Here is a 21696-nt window from a genome sequence, read left to right as displayed (position 1 = left end):
GCATTAAGCCATAGTTTTAAACCTGTTTCAGTGTGTCACATGAAACAGGCTAGCCTCAAAGATTACTGAGCATAGTTGGGAATGAAATACAGCAGTTGGCGGCAGTGAAAATCTCAGTGTAAGACCCAGGATTGACTTACTATTCTGCTGCTCTTGGCTTCTGTATGGCAACATGTGATCCAGTACAGAATATTGCTTGCTTGATCAAAGCTTTTGGCACCCCAGATTTCTATCTTGCTCAACATTTATCACTTTTATACATTACAGAAGCAACTCCAAGGACATTTTTATACTTTCCGAAACCAAGGAATGGAAACAGCAGAGACAAAATCTAGTACAGCAGACAAAATATAGTAAATTACAGGGAGATTACATGGAGCTGCCAGAAAACAGGAAAGCACACCTCTTGGCGTTGAGCAAGGATATACTATGGAGGTAGTCAACATGGTGCCCTCCAGAATACAACTCCCATCATCCTGATTGCTCATGCTTGTAGGAGTTGATGGGAATTCTAGTTCAATCCTTGCTGGGAAGCAAATCTTTTACATCAGAGTTCTACTTTTTCAAGTCATCGCCCTATTGTGCCTTACATCATTGCAGGGTGGCAGATAATGCTTTTAAACAATTACCACCCTTATGAATATATATGTTGTATCTGCTAATAGGAAAGATTTGGAAGTCAACATATTAAAAGTTAACGGGGGGGGGGGGGGCAGGTGGCTTGCTGTTATGGGACACGGCTGCAAATTCTCGCTAATTACCACTAATATTCCACAATAACAATGGCATCAAACAATATGGGGGGTTTCTTCATCTTAGATTAATAGATTAGGAAAATACTTTCAAAACATAATTTATATTTAATATGTGAGATTTAAAATGTTTTTTAACATTTAAATCTCATCATGCTTATAAACAAGCAATTATTATTTTTTAATAAGATAGAGTACCTCATGTGAAAATACGGTAATTAGTTAGAAACTTGTATTAAAAACGTGCACTTTGATAGAAAATGGTAACGGTGGCTGATATGGTATTGTATCTCAGTGAAAAGGCACAGTACAACTCCAAATCAAAGCAGACAGCTTGGACATTTATTAATGTGACAGATTTGGGAGTTAGAGATGAGCACTGATGGAGAACAATTGCTTTCTCTCCTATGAGAGCAATCTTCAGGTAATTGAGGGTAGCCAGGATTGCCATCTGAAGCACTTAGAGTGAACTGCAAACAGGCAAACTTGACGACTATTTTTTAAAAAACCAACTCTTTCCCTGCTCCTGTTGCTAGGGGACATCAGAAGAGAGGAATTGCTCAGTTAAGTTCCTGAAAACGCAGAGCACCATAGGCTTCAGTCTGAACTGGGAGAAATTGGAAAGAAATTCTTTATCACTCTTATTCATTGCATCCTTGTTGTTGAATATGCAAGGATCCCTGGATTTGTTTATGTAGATGTATGTGAACAGCAGACACTGGATTTGCCTTCTCTGTGGGTTTCCCTCCAGCAACTCTCGACAGCCGATGCCAATACAGATGTACCATTAAAAAAAGTGACTAGTTTTGCCGGCTGTCAGATCAGCTGTAGTAGGGACAGTCAAGGAAGCCACCACTGGGAGTGTGGGGCTTCCTACGGTGCAGGTGATAAGGTCTCTCGAACCACGCATAGCCTGTGTGTCTCCAAACTGCTCAGGCACAGGGCAGAATGAACTTAAAAAGTGGTATTTTTTATATTAAGCAAATCACAGCCAATTTTCTGCTGAAGAAAGGGAAAAAAGACATGTATCTGTTTCATAACATGATAGAGGTAAATATACACTAAATATAAACACACATGTATTATCAGTTTGGAAGGTTTTGAATTATTTTTTGAAAGTGTCAATCAGCTGTGTCACTATTTCTTTGCTTATCATCCTTTGGTGTCCGTTGCAATGAAGAAAACTCTTAACAAAAATAACTGGTTGTCCAGAGTCGTGTGGGCAGGTTGGTGCCAGATGATACTTTTTTGGGAGGATTTTCCTGTTTTGCATCTTCGGACCGACATTTTTGACGGGAAGGCTGCCTGCACATCAGGATGTCAATTGTTAAGTGAATGTTATGGAGGGCTCAGTGAATTGAAAAATTTCCTCATCAAACAACTCATCAGGTAGCTGCTCTTCGCCATCAGCGAAATAAGTTGGGAATGGTGAATTCTTGCAGTCATCTTTGTGAGATGGTAAAGACGAATCCTTGACCTAAAACACAACAAGCGCAAGAGGGGTTGATAATGAAAAGTGGGCAAAAATTCACTTAGGATTCAAAACACAAAAGTATTGCTCAGAGCACCAGTTGGAGTAACTAGATAAGGAAAGTGTAATGTGAGATGAGAACTTGGGAGGAAAGAAGTTGGTCATTCGCCATAATGTGACAGAAAAGGACAACAAAGCAGCCAAGCAGAAAGATCAGAGATGTAGTTGTAGAGATGTGAAAGCCTGAGGAAAAAACCTTGGAGTGGTGGTTAAACAACAATTTTCCATCATTTTTTACTCCTAATAGAAAAAAATTGAAATTTATGAGAGCACAGAAGAAGAAAAAAGCCTCCTGTGAAATATTTAATCTTTTACACTGAGCTAAATACTGATTGTTGAAGGCAACCTATACCATTAAAGAATGACACTCAAATGATTTGTGGTCATCTGCAAATGTGGCCACTTCACTGCTCACTCCTAACTATGGATGATTCATGAGCAGGATAAAGAACAATGATCGTTATACAGATGACCAGAGGACTCCCACTTCTCAGTTTCCTCCACTGTGAGAAGTGTCCATTTATTACTATACTCTGCTTCCTGTTCTATAACTAAATATCAACCCATAAAACAAGCTTATCTCATGATTATTAAATTTATGTGCTCCAGAGCCATGAACACATACAACAGAGTCTCTCTCTTGCTGTCCTTTAAGAGACAATTGGGGGAAACACTGGTGGGTGGGTTCCTTGTAGAGTCTTTTATTTGTTGTGTGTCACGGGGGGGGGGGGTGAGCCTGGTTATCCTTTGGATAAATGGAGGGGTTCAGCTTTCCCACAATGTGTTTAATTGTGAAATGGTCAGCCTGGTTGCAAGCACAAATGTTACCAATTCCTTTGATTTAATATCTGTATTAATGTCAACCAAAATAGATAATAAAGTATTGACAAAATGTGTGTGTGTGTCTATGCCAACACCATCAGTGTTTCCACAAGGGACCCAGGTAGACACGCACAAAGATACTTGTTTGCCAGGCTCCTTGTTCTTTCTAAATTACAGCTTTATCTTTTTAAAAATAAAATTAAATAAAACAACAAACAAAAAAGGATCACACAGCAGGTATGTGTTTAGAAATAGGGTGCAGGTATTCAATTGTTTGAAATGGGTTTTGGGTCACGGTTTTGCAAAACAGTAAATTAATGCCTTGTAGACACCTAGGGAAACGTACATACAAGACGCTGTGCTACTGATAGCAGAGGTCTCAAGTTTGAACAGCTCAGCAGAACATAATCCGCAAAAATTGCTTGAGCCTGTAGCAAGCTTAATGCTTAGAAGTAGGGTGAAGTCACAGACCACTTTGCAGTTTAGCAGAGCTCCAGGCTGAATCAGTACTTTGCATGAACAGTAACAAGATGCAAGACACTTACGTAGCAAAAAAAGTACCTTTCCCCAAAGTGTGCAAGACTGGAATCTTTTTGCCTCAGTAAAAATGTTAGATATCGAAGGGCTAGGGACAGTGAATGCTGCAAAACTTCTTTGTTCTCAACTTCTCCTAGGCTAAGGGTCATGGAGGAAAAAGCACCCTGCAAGAGTGAAGAAACTGTCCCAGGTGAGTTTGTGTGCGCACCATTTCCCAATCCTACGGCTTACATTAATTGTTTTAATTACATAAAGTGCTTTAGAGATCGGGGGAAAAAAAAATAAGAACATGCCCCAATTACATTCTAGGCATAGTCAAAATTATGTGCACCACAATTTCCCATCAAATTAGGTTCCAACAGCCAGAGGCAGCACAGTCCGCAATGAAGTGGAGCACTTCCATAGCATATATCCTACATGATGAGCTCAGGTGAAGCTCCTAGTAGGAAAGATAGATGAAAAATCTTAGCCTTTGGCATGAGTGATCATGATGAAAATTGAACATAACAAACTGTAGGGAAGGAGCAAAATGGCACACTATTACTCTTGATATTTTTATTCTGCGTAATCTGGCAATGGGAGCACAGCCAGGAATCAAACGTATGTTATCGACTGAATTGTTAGCATGGTTTTAATTTTTGCGAATGCCCCAAACATAACTGCTTACTGAAAATTTTATTTGATTTAAAATAAATAAAAGACTTTCTTTTAAGTGAAACATGCTTTTGGATGACATATTCCATAACTAAGGGCAAAACCTTAATTAGAAGAGGCTTTGCAATGTTAGTATTTCAGAAAGATCTCAACGCTGTTCACTTAGGTAATTTCAAGCCTACTGGGGAAAATGTTCTTTATAAATGTACACCTGCCAAGGTGCACAGTGGCTTAATAGTTGCCAAATAACCAATGAAGAGGGCACCAATGCTCTGTAGCTGTGCTTTTTGTGCACACAAGACAGCGGCGACTTTCATTTATTTACAATTTTACATCAAAATTATATTGTTTAAGCAGTTCCTGGACAAAAAATAATTCCAAGAAAAGTTGGATGCCCACACATCTCAAGTTGAGGATGCCCACATATCTCAAATAACCACTCTCTCTAGTTATATAGGTTACACATAAAATGAACCCAACAGCACATATTTCTGTCACAAAACTAGGAGCATAAACGACTGGCAAGAGAGCCAGATTTTAATGCAAATAAGAAGCTAAGGGTGTGACCAATGGAGCGTGGGGCTAATACTGCTCTAATCTCTGTTCACTTCTTGTGGTTTCTCCACAATTAAAAATTATTGTGTATTCTCCATTGCTAGAAGAACAGAATCAGTAAGACAGGACTTAAAGAGACTAGTGTGTTATGACTTTAGCTGAGGATAATGCGCAAGGAAAATAGGGTAGTTCACCTTGTCTTAACTAGGTCCCATCGATTTCATCCACCCCAAAAACTGCAACAGAATATAGGTGCATTCTCACAATCAAGCTACATATGCATGTCATACACCAGCCACTTCATTAGATGACACTTGTCAAGTTAAAGTTGTCCTCTAGCACCAGGCCTTTTAAGTATGTTTCAAGGCAAAGTAACAGCCTTTGAACACGTTCAGAATCTCTGCCCCTGTCTCCAAACAGACTTGAAGTCCCCTGCTCTATACAGCCACCCTGATGGTGATGCAGTCTATAAAAGCAGCTCAGTCAGGTTCAAATGTTCTCTCTCATCGCTTGCTTGTCTAGTTCCTCCTTTCAGTGTCATTTGTATAGTTAAGAGTTTTTTTCAATCAGAAAGCAGATTTGTGAAGAAAAAAAAGTTGGTAGCATGTTTGATATATGGGAAACATGCAATTTTGCACTCAGGATTTGATAGCACCAAAATATGTATGGTGTAATAAGTCAATATTTGACTTTGCAGGGCATTGTAAGATGCTTGCGACAACAGCACTCAGAGTGCAGTTCACTTATTTTCATGCAGTCAGATGTCACTGGCAGTATAACAAGGCTTGGCTCAGCGTTTTTCCACTATGCTTGTACTTTGGCTGGGTGAAGCCCTGTTGTGTAAAGGACTCCTCAAACTTTTGTGGCTCATATTTCCATACCAGGGTCCTCCTAGAACAAAACAGGAATGGGAAACAGCATGCAACCTAATTGAATGTGACGGCTTGGGAGAGGGAGAAGACAGAAGAGCAAGGTCTGAGACGAAGAACAGCTTCATGTATCCACAGCTCTCTGCAATATAAGGAGGATGGCAGCCAAGCATTAGGAAGCCCCTTGTCACATGCGTATTAACAGCACTGCATCTGAACAGTTGCCCTGCTTCTACAACAGCATTGGGGGGGAAATCACTGTGGCCTCTTGTCACAGGAGTCAGAGCAGCTAAGGGCCACGTGGTGTCCCCACACATCCTCTCCCAGGAAGACCACACAAGCAAGTGGAAAAGTAAGCTGGCCTCAACCATCAGCCAGAGAATAAGCAGATGAACTAGATGTTGGTGTGCCCTTCACAAATAATGGTGTTCCTTTAGTAACACAAGGAACGGGCATTTTTATTTCGTCTCTGTTGGGAAATAATCACAAACTGATCTTCCTTTGGGAAATCAATAGTAGCTTCTATCGGTTCTCAGGAACTCTCTTGCACAAACACTGAGCCAACTGAAAAAGCCTTTAAAATGTAATTAATATCATACGGCCACAGGCTATGTGGCCACTAGTTTGGAAAACTCAGCAATGGCCAGAGGATTGGAGAAGATCAGTCTACATCCCAATTCCAAAGAAGGGCAGTGCCAAAGAATGCTCCAACTACCGCACAATTGCGCTCATTTCACACGCTAGCAAGGTTATGCTCAAAATTCTACAAGGCAGGCTTAGGCAGTATGTGGACCGAGAACTCCCAGAAGTGCAAGCTGGATTTCGAAAGGGCAGAGGAACCAGAGACCAAATAGCAAACATGCGCTGGATTATGGAGAAAGCTAGAGAGTTCCAGAAAAACGTCTACTTCTGCTTCATTGACTATGCAAAAGCCTTTGACTGTGTCGACCACAGCAAACTATGGCAAGTTCTTAAAGAAACGGGAGTGCCTGATCACCTCATCTGTCTCCTGAGAAATCTCTATGTGGGACAAGAAGCTACAGTTAGAACTGGATATGGAACAACGGATTGGTTCAAAATTGGGAAAGGAGTACGACAAGGTTGTATATTGTCTCCCTGCTTATTTAACTTATATGCAGAATTCATCATGCGAAAGGCTGGACTAGATGAATCCCAAGCCGGAATTAAGATTGCCGGAAGAAATATCAACAACCTCAGATATGCAGATGACACAACCTTGATGGCAGAAAGCGAGGAGGAATTAAAGAACCTTTTAATGAGGGTGAAAGAGGAGAGCGCAAAATATGGTCTGAAGCTCAACATCAAAAAAACCAAGATCATGGCCACCGGTCCCATCACCTCCTGGCAAATAGAAGGGGAAGAAATGGAGGCAGTGAGAGATTTTACTTTCTTGGGCTCCTTGATCACTGCAGATGGTGACAGCAGTCACGAAATTAAAAGACGCCTGCTTCTTGGGAGAAAAGCAATGACAAACCTAGACAGCATCTTAAAAAGCAGAGACATCACCTTGCCGACAAAGGTCCGTATAGTTAAAGCTATGGTTTTCCCAGTAGTGATGTATGGAAGTGAGAGCTGGACCATAAAGAAGGCTGATCGCAGAAGAATTGATGCTTTTGAATTATGGTGCTGGAGGAAACTCTTGAGAGTCCCATGGACTGCTAGAAGATCAAACCTATCCATTCTTAAGGAAATCAGCCCTGAGTGCTCCCTGGAAGGACAGATCGTGAAGCTGAGGCTCCAGTACTTTGGCCACCTCATGAGAAGAGAAAACTCCCTGGAAAAGACCCTGATGTTAGGAAAGATTGAGGGCACTAGGAGAAGGGGACGACAGAGGACAAGATGGTTGGACAGTGTTCTCGAAGCTACGAACATGAGTTTGACCAAACTGCGGGAGGCAGTGGAAGACAGGAGTGCCTGGCGTGCTATGGTCCATGGGGTCACGAAGAGTCGGACACGACTAAACGACTAAACAACAACAGGCCACATTTACTTGAAGGGAATCAGTACCCAGCACCATATTATTCAATGCTGTGAAATTTGATTTCAGAAGAAAATCCAGTTTCTATTTTTTTTCTAGCTCGTGCCACAGTACCAAATTAAAAATGATAATGTAAAAGAAAAAAAGAAAAAGAGCTATCCTGGCTCCTTTGCAAAGGTCTTACCTGACCAACCACTGATAACCTCACTCTGTATTCTTCTGTGACAGCTTTCAATGCTTGCCAGTATCCATTCACAATGTAAAGAGGTTTTTTTTTGCAATTTAAAGAGAGTTCTTTGCCCAACCTGACACCTTCCAGATGTTCTGGACTACAACATCCATCACCACTACCCAGTATGGTCACTTGTCGGGAATGATGGGAACTGGAGTACAAAACATCTAGAAGGCACCAAGCTTGGGAAAGGCTAGTGGAAACAAAGCACAACACATTGTTGTACATGGCACAAGGTGGAAGAAACAAGAAAATCAAGGCTGACCAAAGCAGTCGCTGAATGCACTGCGTTGGGACATTATGCAACAGTTCGAAGCCAAACTTACCTTTACTAAACAGTTTTTATGACCTGGGACACAACCGTGTACATAAATGATATTGTGCTTCACATTGATCCGCCACACCTGAAAGATTAAAACGACCAAATTGAAATCAAAACATTCTGTGGTGGTTTTGAAAATTACTTGCTGTGCTAACTGCAGCATCTTTCTGCAGACTTTCATATCTTGTGGGGAAAAGAAAATACAGCTCCACATCCTCTTTACACAGCAACAGAACAGCACCATCAGCATTCCCAGGCAAGCTGTGCCTCACTTGTCAAGCAGGCAGGGCGGCACTGAGTACTGAGGAGGCACTTTGGTACTTTGACTTGGGCCTCGAGGTCACCACCTCAGGCGATTTCAAGTCCCCTTTCCCCAGCTCCATCAGTGGCCAGGCCAGGTCAGGGAAGTCCTCTTTCTCCCCCTGCCCTGAAGCAATGCTGTTGTCGGCAGGCAAGCAAGAGGGAGAGAAAGTGACCATCTCCTCATGCCTTTGTGGGTTTGCCTCTTTGATATTTAAGAAGAAAACATAATGTTTGCTATTACGTGAGGGTGATTATGCACTAGGAAGCTACTTAGTCAAAGGGGCAAATAAAGGAGATGCACCTCACCTTTACTGCACATTCATAAGCCTCACCTTTAGTCCTGACGCTGTTCTGAAGACATTTCCCATCCGCCCTGGCATTTTCTTTCCCTTGAAAACCTTTCCAACCTTCTGTCTCAAAAATACGAAATACAAGTTAGGCATCGGCCATAGAAGTGCTCTTATATGGCATGTGAACAAGAGTAAAATAAGATAAAATAAGATTCAGCATCAAAACCAAAGCAGGTATTGTGTTAACAACATGCCATAAGTACTACTTAAAAAAACACCTTGAAAGCTATGCACACCTATGGACTACTTAAAATGAGGCTGCATTTTAAATTTTAATATTGTATTTTAATCTGTATTTTAATTTCTTTTGATGTTTTATTGTAATTTTATTGGTGTTAGCTGCCCTGAGCCCGGTTTTGACTGGGGAGGGCGGGGTATAAATAAAAATTTATTATTATTATTATTATTATTATTATTATTATTAACTTCAAAGTTTTATTGACCTGTGTCATGCTCACTATGTAGGATCCCAATAAAGTGTTCATAGAGAGCTCATTGTTTAATGAAATGTCTACATTCACTGGAAGAAACTTTTTCTAAACACTTGTCTTCTTAATGACAAAGTCATAGTAACTCAGTTAAAAATACTTACACTATTGGAAATGGCTCCAGGTCGTCTGTGTGTTTTAGTCTGGCCATGGGTAGCAGGCTGACCTTTAAAACCCCATCTTTTCATGACTCCTTGGAAGCCTTTGCCAATTCTAAAGCAGATAAGGCCAAGTCAAATCAGTTTTGAAATAACCCACTGAAAAAGGTAATTTCCCCAATACATGGGTTGCAGTTTCAGTATAAGGCGCCTATAGAATGCTGTTCAAAAATGCCACTTGGTTTCAATGCTTCATGCAGAGAAGGAACAAAACACTTCCTCTCTCCTCTGCCAGCCCACTCACCCACCTGCATTTAACTCCTGGCCGCCTATGGCAGCCAGACTAGTGCTTAAATACAAAGTTGGTGCAAGCCACATAGAACAAGACTTGCTTCCAATGTTAAAGCATGGAATCTACTTCAGAAGGATCCCACACGCAAGCCCCAGTAGGCCAGATCAGCTTTGGAAGCTTCCCAGTGAAGTAGAAGCAGAACCACCATAAAACAGTGTCCACAGTCCTATAAATCTGCCCAAAAGTGTATCTTAGTGGATGATACTGAAAGCCACTGAAGGGTCTCAGCAGAATCAATGGGTTCACACTTTATGCTATCGTGCAGCAGATGTCAACCAATGACCAACAAATGAAACTCATCTAACCAAAATCTAAGGCAGGCCTAGATCAAGCCTTTGCCAGCATGATCAATGATCGGGGATGATAAGGAATTGAGAGTACCATGTTGACTACCCCTGGCCTGGACCCTTGAATTTTCTACAATGGAGTTAAGATCAGAACAGATACTGAATTGTTTTGGAATGGAGTATTTTGCAAAAGAAAAGTGTGACGGTGGGCCATTTAGGATTCCAAACCTTCCAACTGAAAAGCTCTTTATCTACCCAGACTAAGCAATACACTGGGTTTGAGGCAGACTAAGTTAGATTTCAGACCCACAGGCCTCAATGGGGCAGGTTAGATATAAATAACTTGAATTCAACTTTTACAGTGGTAGTAAAATGTAACAAACAATCTCAATTGATTTAATCTTAATCCAACCCATCGTTTAGAGCAGGCATCCCCAAACTTTGGCCCTCCAGATGTTTTGGACTACAATTCCCATCTTCCCCGACCACTGGGCCTGTTAGCTAGGGATCATGGGAGTTGTAGGCCAAAACATCTGGAGGGCCGCAGTTTGGGGATGCCTGGTTTAGAGTATGTACTCCTTTCTCTCAAGATGGGTGCAATTAATAAAATTATGTTGCCAAAACGACATTTTCTTGAGTATAAATTAAGCATAAATCAATTTGCTTTAGAAGTATAGGAAATACTCAAATACAGAAAAGAGGCAAAGTAGCCTATAAAACATGATAATTTCTTTAGTTGTCAGCATAATTACCTATCATTACAGAAATATCTTATGTACAGTAATACCTCGGGTTATGAACATGATCCGTTCCGGATCGCAGTTCGTAACCCGAAAAGTTCGTAACCCGAACGCGACCCGAAGCGCCATTTTGCGCATGTGCAAAGCGCTATTTTCACGATTTTCGCATGCGCAGACCGCGCACGCTGCTTCTGCGCATGCGGCGAAAATACTTCCGGGTTTGCGCAGTTCGTAACCCGAATTGTTCGCAAACCGAGGTGGTCGTAACCCGAGGTACGACTGTACATATTTCAACAGCATTTGTTTAAGCAAAGTAGAACAGCACAAACATGTTTGTTTAACCTGCAATTTTCAGACTGCTACTCAATGGTCTATTAAGTATGCAGCTGCATTTGGGCTTTAGAATTAAAAAATGATCACTTCTGCAAGTTAGCAGAAAGCAGTTTTCAATAGGTTACACCATATAAGGCATTGTCTTTCAAGAGCTTCTTATATGGAAAACATTAAGGACTTTCAACCCAATCATATGCAGGTTTATTCAGAAATAAATTCCAGTTCTTTTTCTTGTCCTTAATTTAATTTATTACTTATTCACCCTAAGGTCCCAGGGAGTGTAATAACAATTTAAGATATAACATTAAAATTGTTTGTTTGTTTTTATAAAAAAAAATGAATTACAAAAATTATTGAGAGCCCTGAAAATAGACATCTCAGCATTCAACAAAAACTAGAATGAAATTGCCAGAGGAGAAAGGAAGTCGAGTTTTGAAATGTTTACTGTTAAACTACTACTGAAATGTATATAAATGAAAATCATAAATAAAAATATTTTTTTAAAAGAGGAATGTTTCCTTGCAAGAGATTCACGAACTGAAGGAAACAAACTTCAAAGAAGACAGCTCTGTCAACTTTAATCAACCAGCGTAATCCCTGGTGTCATAAGACCAAGTGTCCACTTAAACATTTCATCTGGATGGTCTGTTTTTATTTCGTTCTTGCTTTTAAAAGAAATACCATGAATTATCCTCACAGCCAAAAACAGCCCTTTTCAAGGGATAAAAATCGAAAAGCAATTTCATCACAACCATGTGTGTGTTGTGTGTGTGTGTGTGTGTGTGTGTGTGTGTGTGTGTGTGTATGTGTGTATGTGTGTGTGTATGTATGTGTGTGTATATATATATATATATATATATATATATATATATATATATATATATATATATATATACACATATACATATACACACACACATACACGGCCACACTCAGGAAGCAGTTTTTTCTTTTTCTGCCAATTATACCAGAAAAGACAATTTCCAGTGGCTTTGGAAAACAATTCCCTCGTTTTGTTGTATTTCTCTGGCTTATTAATACTTTTCATTTTAATATCTTCTTGTAAATCACTTTGTGCATTTGCCTTCAAAGTCTAATAACTATCTAAAATAAAAGTGGTTAAAAACATCCTAGCGCATAAATAGCTACAGGAGGAAACTTACGTTTTTGCAGTGACATCCACATATTGTCCAGGGCGGAAGTGAGCAGCATACAGGGGAGTACCTGGTGGGGAAGGAATGTAATCGAGTTAAGCCTATTCTTATCCTTATTTGTTTGGACAAAGTCCAAGGCATATCGGGCATTTTTGGACTGCTGCGATGGGATCAGAGTGATCCATGCCATGCAATCGTGAAGGATGCAATTTTTAGCAATTCCCTTTGTTCCTGCGGGGGAGGCATCAAAAATTGCCTGCTTCCCCTGATTGGAACACCCTGCACAAAACAAAACAAAAATATATTTATCTCTAAGAAAGCTTTTTAAAAAGGTAGCAGCCATTTCAGATAACATGAATTTCTCTGCGGGAAATGTATGGTTATAATATTCGATGATGTAATAGGATTTGCTCCATTTTACCAGAGGACTTCAAAACATGTCAGCTCTGCACAATGGCTCTGATTCACCAGGAGAAAATATTGTGCAAATTTATATCCTGTGGTTCTTCACTTTGCATAGATTACCTGGCTTAATGAGGGCATTTTCCGACACTCTAAATGTTGAAATCTTCTCCTTTGGCGGGATGCCAACGGTTCTGTACAACTCCATCATTTCGCTACCTTTCTGTAAGAAATGCAACCCGTAACAATGAGAGAAATATTAAGAAATTAAAATATTTACACTGAAAATCCTCGAATGCTTCAAACAATTTAAAATATATGATAATTGTGTGGTTTTAAGGACTTGCTTCTTGATAAAATTTAGAGTCCCTTTGTCTCATAATTGTATCACAGTGTGTGATCCTATACACAACTGCTCAAAATCTTTAGTTTTAAAGAAGTGGTTGTTATTTATTATTAAAATAAAATTATTTTTTATTTTATTACAATGGATAATCAAGCATAGGAGAAAAAAATCATAGAAAGAAACTGGAGCTCGGGATGGGAGATTGTTCTCTAGCTTTCTGACCCATTTTATCCTCACAAAAACTGTGTGAATTAGGTTAGGAGGAGACACACTGGTTGGCCCAAGGTCAGCCAATGAGCTTTAAGGCTGTGGGGATTTCAAACCAGGTTTCCCTTGTCTAAATCCACCTTTTATTAACTACACAAGACAAAATGTGGCTTTGTTTAGTGATACAGGAATGATCCTGTGAAAGCCTTAGGCTTTGTGTGCTACCTCTATCCCCCCCCCCCCATTGCAGCCACAGGGAGTTTGGAAAGCTTTTGCTTCCTTTTTCAACTAAACACAGCTTAGTATTCTGTCTGATCCCAGACAGGCTGTGCTTATTCTAAACTACGCCTTACTAAAACACAGCAACTTCAAAGCCTAGTTTATGAAGCTAGCTATAGTTGAGATTAACTATAATTTAGGGCATTAAAACTGTGGATAGAAACCAAATTTTGAAAAAGTGTGTGATTATAATATTAATATGGCGACTTTTCAAATAAGAACCTAGTACCACAAAGTTTTACATAAAGAATAATATTTAAAAATTTGCCGAAGCGTAAAGGTTTAATAAAGCATGGACAACCGCAGAGCCAGAATGAAAATGGTGAAAGAACGAAGTCTTGCAAGTTTAAAATTTTAATTCACCATACTAGAGTCTATAATCTTTAGCACAAGGATACTTCATTATTAACCAAACACATAGGAAGCATAGTTTATAAGTGGTTTATAGTGGATTAATTCTGAAATTGCCCTCGAGTCTCTCTCTCTCTCAACCTATCAACTAAACAGAAGTAAAATGAATGAAAACTGAAAATGCAAGAAGCCGTATTGCAGAGTTTTGTGCTTTAAATGGATTCCCCTAGAAAGCAATTTACATGACTGACAGGAGCGACACACTTGGATAATCACCATCTGTCAGGTGGTCAGTGTTGTAGAAGTTATCTGCAATTTCCCTTTTCCCCAATGAAAGTGCCTTCCTGAACTTCCAGAGGAGTTCAAAAGGACAATTTTAAGGTTATACAGCAGCAGCAACTTGCCCCACCTGAAAACGCCCCCGCTTATCATTTTGTGTGCAAACTGCATAAAATTGATAAATTTTTATAATACTGTTTTAGAGACGAAGGTTGAAATGCTTCTTGGTGTCACCTTCCTGAGATTCTCTCTCTTTCACACAAATGACTACTATATATATAGTATATATATATATATAATTAAAATCTAGTCCTAAGAACACATCATTACAGAAAGCTCCACAATGGCCACTGGAACTTATTTTCAAAGAATGCGATTAGGATTTGGAGTGTTGAGTTTCTACAATAAAACATAGCTAATTTCTTAGACAATCCTTTCAAAACTGTTATTATATTTAGACAGCAAACGTAGCTGTTATTGGCAACAACTTTAAAACATGTAATAAATTAACACATATATACATTAAAAGACTTTATATGGATTATATGGATCTATGGATCCATTTGTATCTATGGATCCTCTTTCAGAGCAGCAAGTAAAAACAAGGGGGGGGGTCTGATTGAAGATATAATAAACTCTGAGTAGAATTAAAATAAATAATAATAATTAAAGAAATGAAAAGATAGCTATTAGAGGCAAAAACCTTTTAGGTTCTTTGTTGCATGTATCTGATTCCAGCTTTATACCACATCTAACATAGGAAGGAAAATTCCATCAAGATGTTTGACAGACGATAGCTCAGGTAACCACTTCAACTTCTGGAACTATTTTATTGACTATATTAAGTGTACTCAATAATGACAGTCTACTTTAACTTATGTGTGCATTTCGCAAACATATAACATTTACCCAATGAGCTAGGGCATGAAGCATCTATGTCCCAGTTATACTATAAACTTAGATGCACTTAGCTTTTGTAAATTTAGAGATTCAAATTTGTAAATGAGAACAGTTGCTAAAAATGAGGCAAAAAAGCTTAATAACAATTGACAGAAAATATGGTAGATTTACTCATTGATAGAGCACTTTTTTATATCCCACCCAACATTTTTTCTGGACATCCTATGAGACCCATCTGCTATAACAGTGGAGTAAATAACAACAACAACAACCATAACCCCAGTGGATGCAAGCAATGTTATCCTCAAAATGCTTTGCAAACAAGTCATAGCAATCTACCGCCGGTTCAGTCACCCCCTTTGGGCTAGAATGTAAAAGACCCCACACTACCTGGAAAAGCTTTGCTGGATGCTACCAAGAGGACACAACAGGGGAAGAAAAGTATGCCTTCTCTGCTGCCTTCACTGCTACTAGGTACTGCCTGTGCTGTGTGCCCCTTACCTGGCCTGTCCCACCTGCCACATCATGCCCCCCCTACCCTGAACCACAGTGATTGGGAGGCCCCTTGCTCTCCCAGCTCCTCTCCTCACAGACACATCTCCTCTCTCTCAAGCTCATAATAATAATAATAATAATAATAATAATAATAATACCTCCCTAGAAACCAAAGCCTTCTGTCTCAATTAGCCCTGTGTTTCTGTCCAAGGATAAATGAGAAAGCTGCGGAGGAGCTAAAAAGCCAAGGCCTGCACATGCACACGCATGTGGGAAGAAAGGAAGCAGAAAATTGGAGAATACATAATACACCTAAATGAAGGGGGAAATGTTGCAATCAGGAGGGGAGAGGCCAGAAGGACATGTTGTGTCTCTTCTTTCCCCTTCCCAACTGCGTGTTTAAGCAGCACCCAGCAGGACTGAATCCTCCACTCACCTCAACAATGGGGGTACAGTATTCCTTTAGGTATTCAGGCCTGAAGACATTAAGGGATTTACAGGTCAGCACCAACACTTTTAATTGTGCTCGGAAATGGAAATCTTTTAGAAACAGTGTTATATGGTCCCAGTTGCCACTCACAGTCACCAGTTTGGCAGCAGCATTCTGGATTAGTTGCAGTTTCCTTCAAACGCAGTCCCACATTAAGCGCATTGCAGTAATCCAAGCGGGAGATAACCAGAGCATTGACAACTTTGCTGAGACAGGGCGCAGGCTGGTAGGGTCTCAGCTGACATAACAGATGGAGGTAGACAAGTCTCCCTGGACATACAACCAAACTGTGCCTCCATGGACAGCTGAGAGTCCATAATGACTCCCAGGCTGCACACCTGGCCCTTTAGGAGCACAGTTACCCCATTCAGGACCAGGAAATCCCGTCCCCCATGCAAAAATCCCCTGCCTTCAGATAATGATAAAGAGTAGGGAGAAATCACATTTTCAAGAAATGACAGCAAACAGTGACGCATGCAAGCAATTTTTAAAAAATAAAAAAGGCAGGCTTTTAAATATAGAGGAACACCACACACCAAAATGCACTCTATAGAAGAAGTTGATGAAAACTGATACTCTATCACAAATAGCAACACAGTAGACTTACATAAAACTGCGAAACATTTTTTCCTCCAACAAGCAGAAAGGGATCTTTTCCGCCCTTTTCTTCCTTCGGTATATGTTTTAATACATGGCAGTCTCTAACCTTCAAGGAAAAAGAGCCGACTCAGAATGGTAAAAGTAATCTCAAAACCCGTATACATATTTTGTTGAATAATAACATCCTCATCACCATTTGATTATTAGCATCAACAGACCAGAAATGCATCCAAAGTACACCAAAATCTTAAATACAGGACAAATATAAAAAGTGTAACATCGTCATATAAATAATCTAATAGGGATTTGCTAATTCAACCTCAGGTAAGCCCTTGGAAATAACCCTTCCAGCTTCAAGTGGTTAATTTCCTTCTTATACAAACAACAATGAATCAGTAGTAAGATGCTGTACACCAGGCATAGGCAAACTCCGGCGCTCCAGATGTCTGGGACTACAATTCCCATCATCCCTGATCACTGGTCCTGTTAGCTAGGGATGATGGGAATTGTAGTCCCAGACATCTGGAGCGCCCGAGTTTGCCTATGCCTGCTGTACACTGCTGTACTGCAACCTTTAAAGGGGAACTGAAAGTCAGCATTTATTTTTAGAATTTACTAGCTGTACCCAGCCACACGTAGTTGTGGCCGGCGGCGGGGCTTGCGGAACCCGGCCTGCCTCTCGTGGTGGCGTCGGCGTCAGTGGCGTCGGCTGCGGGGCCTGGCTTGCCTCTCGTGGCATCGGGGCCGGCCTGCCTCTCGCGGCGAGGCCGAGCCTGCCTCCCGGGCTACCTGCCGCCCTCCCTCTCCCCCTGGCAGCTATGGATCTGGCGAGGTAAGAGGAGGAGGTGGAGGGGCAGGAGTGTGGAAACACTGTCCCCCCCCCCGGGTTCCCCGAGGCGTCTTTGATGTCCAACAGATGGCACTATTGCTATACAAACGGATATGGCGTCTGTTCCTTTTACGACCACTGGAGGGCGCTATTTGTGTACACAAAATCATGTTTTTACCTGTGACAGGTGTGACATCTATATAATTTAAGTTTATGCAAACACTCGCATATTGGAATGGAACGTTGTGTCCAAATTTCAACGCAATCGGTCAAGTGGTTTCGGAGAAAAGTGGATGCACACAAACATGGACATTTTACATTTATATATATATATAGATAGATAGATATCCAACCTATAGCACAGCCAACAGTTTAGATTAGAAGGATAAACATGAATAAGGACACCTTTCTATACACCATTATAATGTCCAGTTTTGGAAAACTGCATTAACTGTATATGTGCGCTTGTATCTCCAGGTAATCTCAGGTTACTGTTGTTCATGGGGTGAGGGGGACAGGAGGCAACCAGGTCTTTTTATTAAGCCATATTTTGTGTCTGGCTCCATCTCAATACTTATTTTGCATCCAGCTCTGATTATTGGACTTCAGAGTTTTAGCAAAACAAAACAAGAGGCAAAACAGATTTCACAAGCCTGCAAGGGGCACAGGGGAGGAGGGGGCAAGGAAGTTCCATTGTGCTGCTATAACTAATGGAGCAGTTTAGTTAGGATAGTGCCCAGATCCTAAATATGCCATCTAGAAGACAGGCTGCATGTTATTTTCTTCAACCTATCATGGTTTTTAAAGACTAATATTTGCCTTACCTGAAGTAATGTGACAGGCACTTTTTCACCTTTCTTGGTCCACAATGGCATCATCCCCAACTTTACTGCGATAAGTCCAACTCTTTTAGAACCTGTGTTTAAAAGTGAAAGCAGTCCCTTTAACTATTTTGCTAAACATTTATTTAACCTTTTGTTCCATACAGGTGAGCACATGGAATTTCCTCAGATGTGTGTAGTGGCTGGTGAAAAAGGGACAGAGCACTCTGCTTCCATATTGACTACAGAGGAAGAAGCTTCTACCTGGGAACTTTTCTCCCACATTTGCTTACTAGCCTGCTTTTTACTCATGGGAGGGGCCTATCACAGCAGTAAAAAGCAAACAAATATTTATTTTTGCATACAGGCTATGTATTTTTGGCAGCTTAGTACCAAAGCCGAGTGAATGAAAGGGACTACGGTTGCAATTTAATATTAAATGACCTTTTGTGAGCTTTTAGTGATTGTGGTCCACAGACCAGTGGTCTACAAGCTTCATTCAGGTGATTCATGGCATGCCTGTGAAAAATGATGGGAGCATCAGCCACGGAGGGCAAGAGCAGTGTCTGCACCATCATTCTGAGAACCTGGCATTCTGCCCAGAAGGCAGATGGGATGGACTAGACGTGGCAGGCCATGAAGAAAAAAGTTCTGGGAATCTAAGTGTGGGCAACACCTGAAAAATAAAGGGTTCAATCAAATCCACTGGAGACCCAACGCCCGAGTACAGAGGGACTCCTTTGTGGCATGACAGAGCCCTTTCCCCTGTGTTGTGCACATGCAGGTATTCACATAGGCACCACAATAGGGAACAAAAGGATTGTGCATGCATTCCATATTTGCAGCCTAGATATATTTAGTCAAGAACTACAAAATTGGAATATGTGGTCCTTTGGGGGTGGGGGATGAAAAAAGAAAAGGCTAGCTGGAATAATAATAATAATAATAATATTTATACCCCACCCATCTGGTTGGGTTTCCCCAGCCACTCTGAGTGGCTTACAGCACATATAAAAACATAGTAAAACATGAAACATTAAAAACATTAAAAACCTCCTGATACAGGGCTGCCTAATAATAATAATAATTGGTAGGAACTTCCCAATTCTCATAATGGGCTGGCATGTTGAACATTTACACACATGCACTGGGTGCAAGGGAAAATAACTCTCATGTCCTACATGTGCTGCTTCCTTAATGGACTAGAATCCAGCTCACTGATTTTAAAAGCATTTGTGTTTTAAGGAATCCAAATACAGGCTCAAGTATTGGACATAGGTTTGCTTTTTGCTTCCCAACCTGTCATATACAAACCTGGCTCCCATGGATGCAAAGGCCAGGGTTCATCTTTTAGTGGACAGAGTTTACTGGCTGTTTGAGCTTTGAATTCTTCCGCTGTATACTTCTTAAGGAACTCGAAATTCTCTTTTGAAAGGTGCTCATCCCACCATGTGCTATTGTCAGTAATATGCCTACTTGTGACACACCATAGACCACTATCAAACAGAAGATAAAAATTGTTTAGAAAATGATACTCAGTTATGATACCCTGTTATCTTCAAGGTATCGCCAAGCATAAATACAGGAAGGCAAAAATAATAACCCCAGACTGGCAAACACCTGCAGCACATACCCCAAAAGCAAGGACAGGAAGAGCAGGGATCTGATGACTACTATATCAGTTTAAAAGGCTCTTGTTGAGATGCCAAATGCAGAATTATAAAGCATGTTGAGAGGCCTTGGCAAATAATCATGCTCTCCAGAGCATTATACTAACATGTTTCACAAGCATATTAAAGGACAGTAAGATGGGAGTTAACTAAAAATTTTGCAGACCTTATAAGCACTTTTGTGGGCTGCAACCCAACTGACATTGCAGAAATGGAAGAATGAAGTGCATTACCCTAATTGTTGTAGGCTGATAATGAAATTGTTAAGAAAGGCAGAAAGAATTGCTGATGGGAACATATTTAGTAAATTGGCAAATGGGAAAGCAGCAGACTTACAAAAATATTCAAAGTTCCTTGGAGAGTATTATGCAGCCAATATAATAAGCTAAATCTCTTAGGAACATTAGCGGGATGGGCAGGGGAAGGACTAGACCGTGTGAAAAACGAACACAATATTTTAGAATCAGTTCGTTCATTTTCAGCTTGTATATATAAAAAGGCGCGCCTAGACATTCCGCTGTTGCGACCATAACCCAGGTTTCAGGTGCCCTTTAGCCTCCCAGCTTTCCTATCTCAAGTTTCCAACACTGGTTCCAAAAAGCTTCAACGAAACTCCACTCCCTGCTCTCCACACCTCCCCCCCCTTTCCCTTGTTGCGTTTAACAGGCAGAAACCCAACAGGTAAAGCTTGGGTTCTTTCCCCCCCCCGCGCCCCTGTGGAACTTCTGCCTGAGGGAACGGGAGCCCTTTATTTGGGTCACGGGATGTGGGTGGGTGTCTGTGAGGGGAAAACCAGCGCCCGGCGACGGTTGAGAGCCCCCTCCCCCACACGTACCCGCTCCGAATCCCTGCTCCCGAAGCCAGCAGCCGCGAGCCCAACCGACACAGCAGCCCCGCGCGCGACATCCCTCCCTCCGCGTTCTTCTTCGACCGGGAGTTCGGCGGAACCCCCCCCCACCTTTCCGCCTGTCCCCCGACACGGTCTAGAAACTAAGTTCCGGCTACACTTGGTTCCTACCAGCCCCGCGCCGGCGCAGAAGGAAGCGGAGCTTTTTTTTTTTACCTCGAGCCACAGGCAGGCTAAGAATGGGCGTTGCCCTTTTCCCAAACGGACACCCCGCCTACGTCATGATTATGATTATTTTTTTTACAAGAACCATAGACAAAACAGCGCCGGAGGGAAGCGGCTGCTTTTTGACCTTGGCTGGAAACGGGGAGGCGGCGGCGGGTGCCGCGCCACCTGCTGGTGGGAAGCCGCCGTTGCAGGGGCAAATGGCTGCAGATGTATCCCGGGATTCCCATCCGGGCATAAGAGGAGTCTCTCCTCTGATTTGAGTCATCTTTTTTAAAAAAAACTAAACGAAAAAGCCTCCAAGGCGTTGGTGCTTCAAGTACAATCCGAAACAGTTCTCCTTGTCCCCCACCCCCAAAGATGCTGCTGTTTGGAGGTTGTTGCTGTGCCTCTTCCCCAACTAGTGAGCAACCCAAACTGGAATTTAGGAGGGGATGAAACTAAAGCAGAGGAGCAACGAACCCCTTCACCCCTAGAAAATATTCACTTATATATTCATGGGTATGGATATCCTGTTTTGTAGCCTCAATAGGCTCTCAAAGTGTTTTACAACAGATTCCCACAATGTAGCACCAGG

General features: G+C 41.2%; 1 protein-coding gene across 1 annotated transcript; it reads right to left on the bottom strand.

Moving 5' to 3' along the window:
* Positions 1 to 1072: 1072 nt before the first annotated feature.
* On the bottom strand, positions 1073 to 21032 carry MRPL3 (mitochondrial ribosomal protein L3). The gene is made up of 10 exons (XM_035129763.3): positions 20883 to 21032; positions 19692 to 19873; positions 18381 to 18472; positions 16735 to 16833; positions 12904 to 13003; positions 12388 to 12448; positions 9519 to 9627; positions 8909 to 8986; positions 8278 to 8355; positions 1073 to 2229 (listed from the first exon to the last, which is right to left on the bottom strand). Exons 1-10 carry the CDS (start codon positions 20951 to 20953, stop codon positions 2080 to 2082), a joined length of 1020 nt encoding a protein of 339 aa, XP_034985654.1. The 5' UTR covers positions 20954 to 21032; the 3' UTR covers positions 1073 to 2079.
* Between the last annotated feature and the right edge of the window lie 664 nt (positions 21033 to 21696).

This window comes from Zootoca vivipara, chromosome 11 (assembly GCF_965207765.1).
Source record: "Zootoca vivipara chromosome 11, rZooViv2.hap1.1, whole genome shotgun sequence".
Classification (NCBI taxonomy): Eukaryota; Metazoa; Chordata; class Lepidosauria; order Squamata; family Lacertidae; genus Zootoca; species Zootoca vivipara.
The sequence above is the reverse complement of the archived record's forward strand: the minus strand, read 5'-3'. Positions and strand labels throughout refer to the sequence as shown.

Excerpts from the sequence above, each read along its gene's own strand:
- MRPL3 (XM_035129763.3), bottom strand. The coding sequence starts at position 20,953 with ATGTCGCGCGCGGGGCTGCTGTGTCGGTTGGGCTCGCGGCTGCTGGCT. Across the intron at positions 16,834-18,380 it reads TGCCTGTCACATTACTTCAG|GTTAGAGACTGCCATGTATT; the intron begins GTAAGGCAAATA and ends TTTTCCTTGAAG. Across the intron at positions 8,987-9,518 it reads CTGGAGCCATTTCCAATAGT|AAGGTTGGAAAGGTTTTCAA; the intron begins GTAAGTATTTTT and ends TTTTTGAGACAG.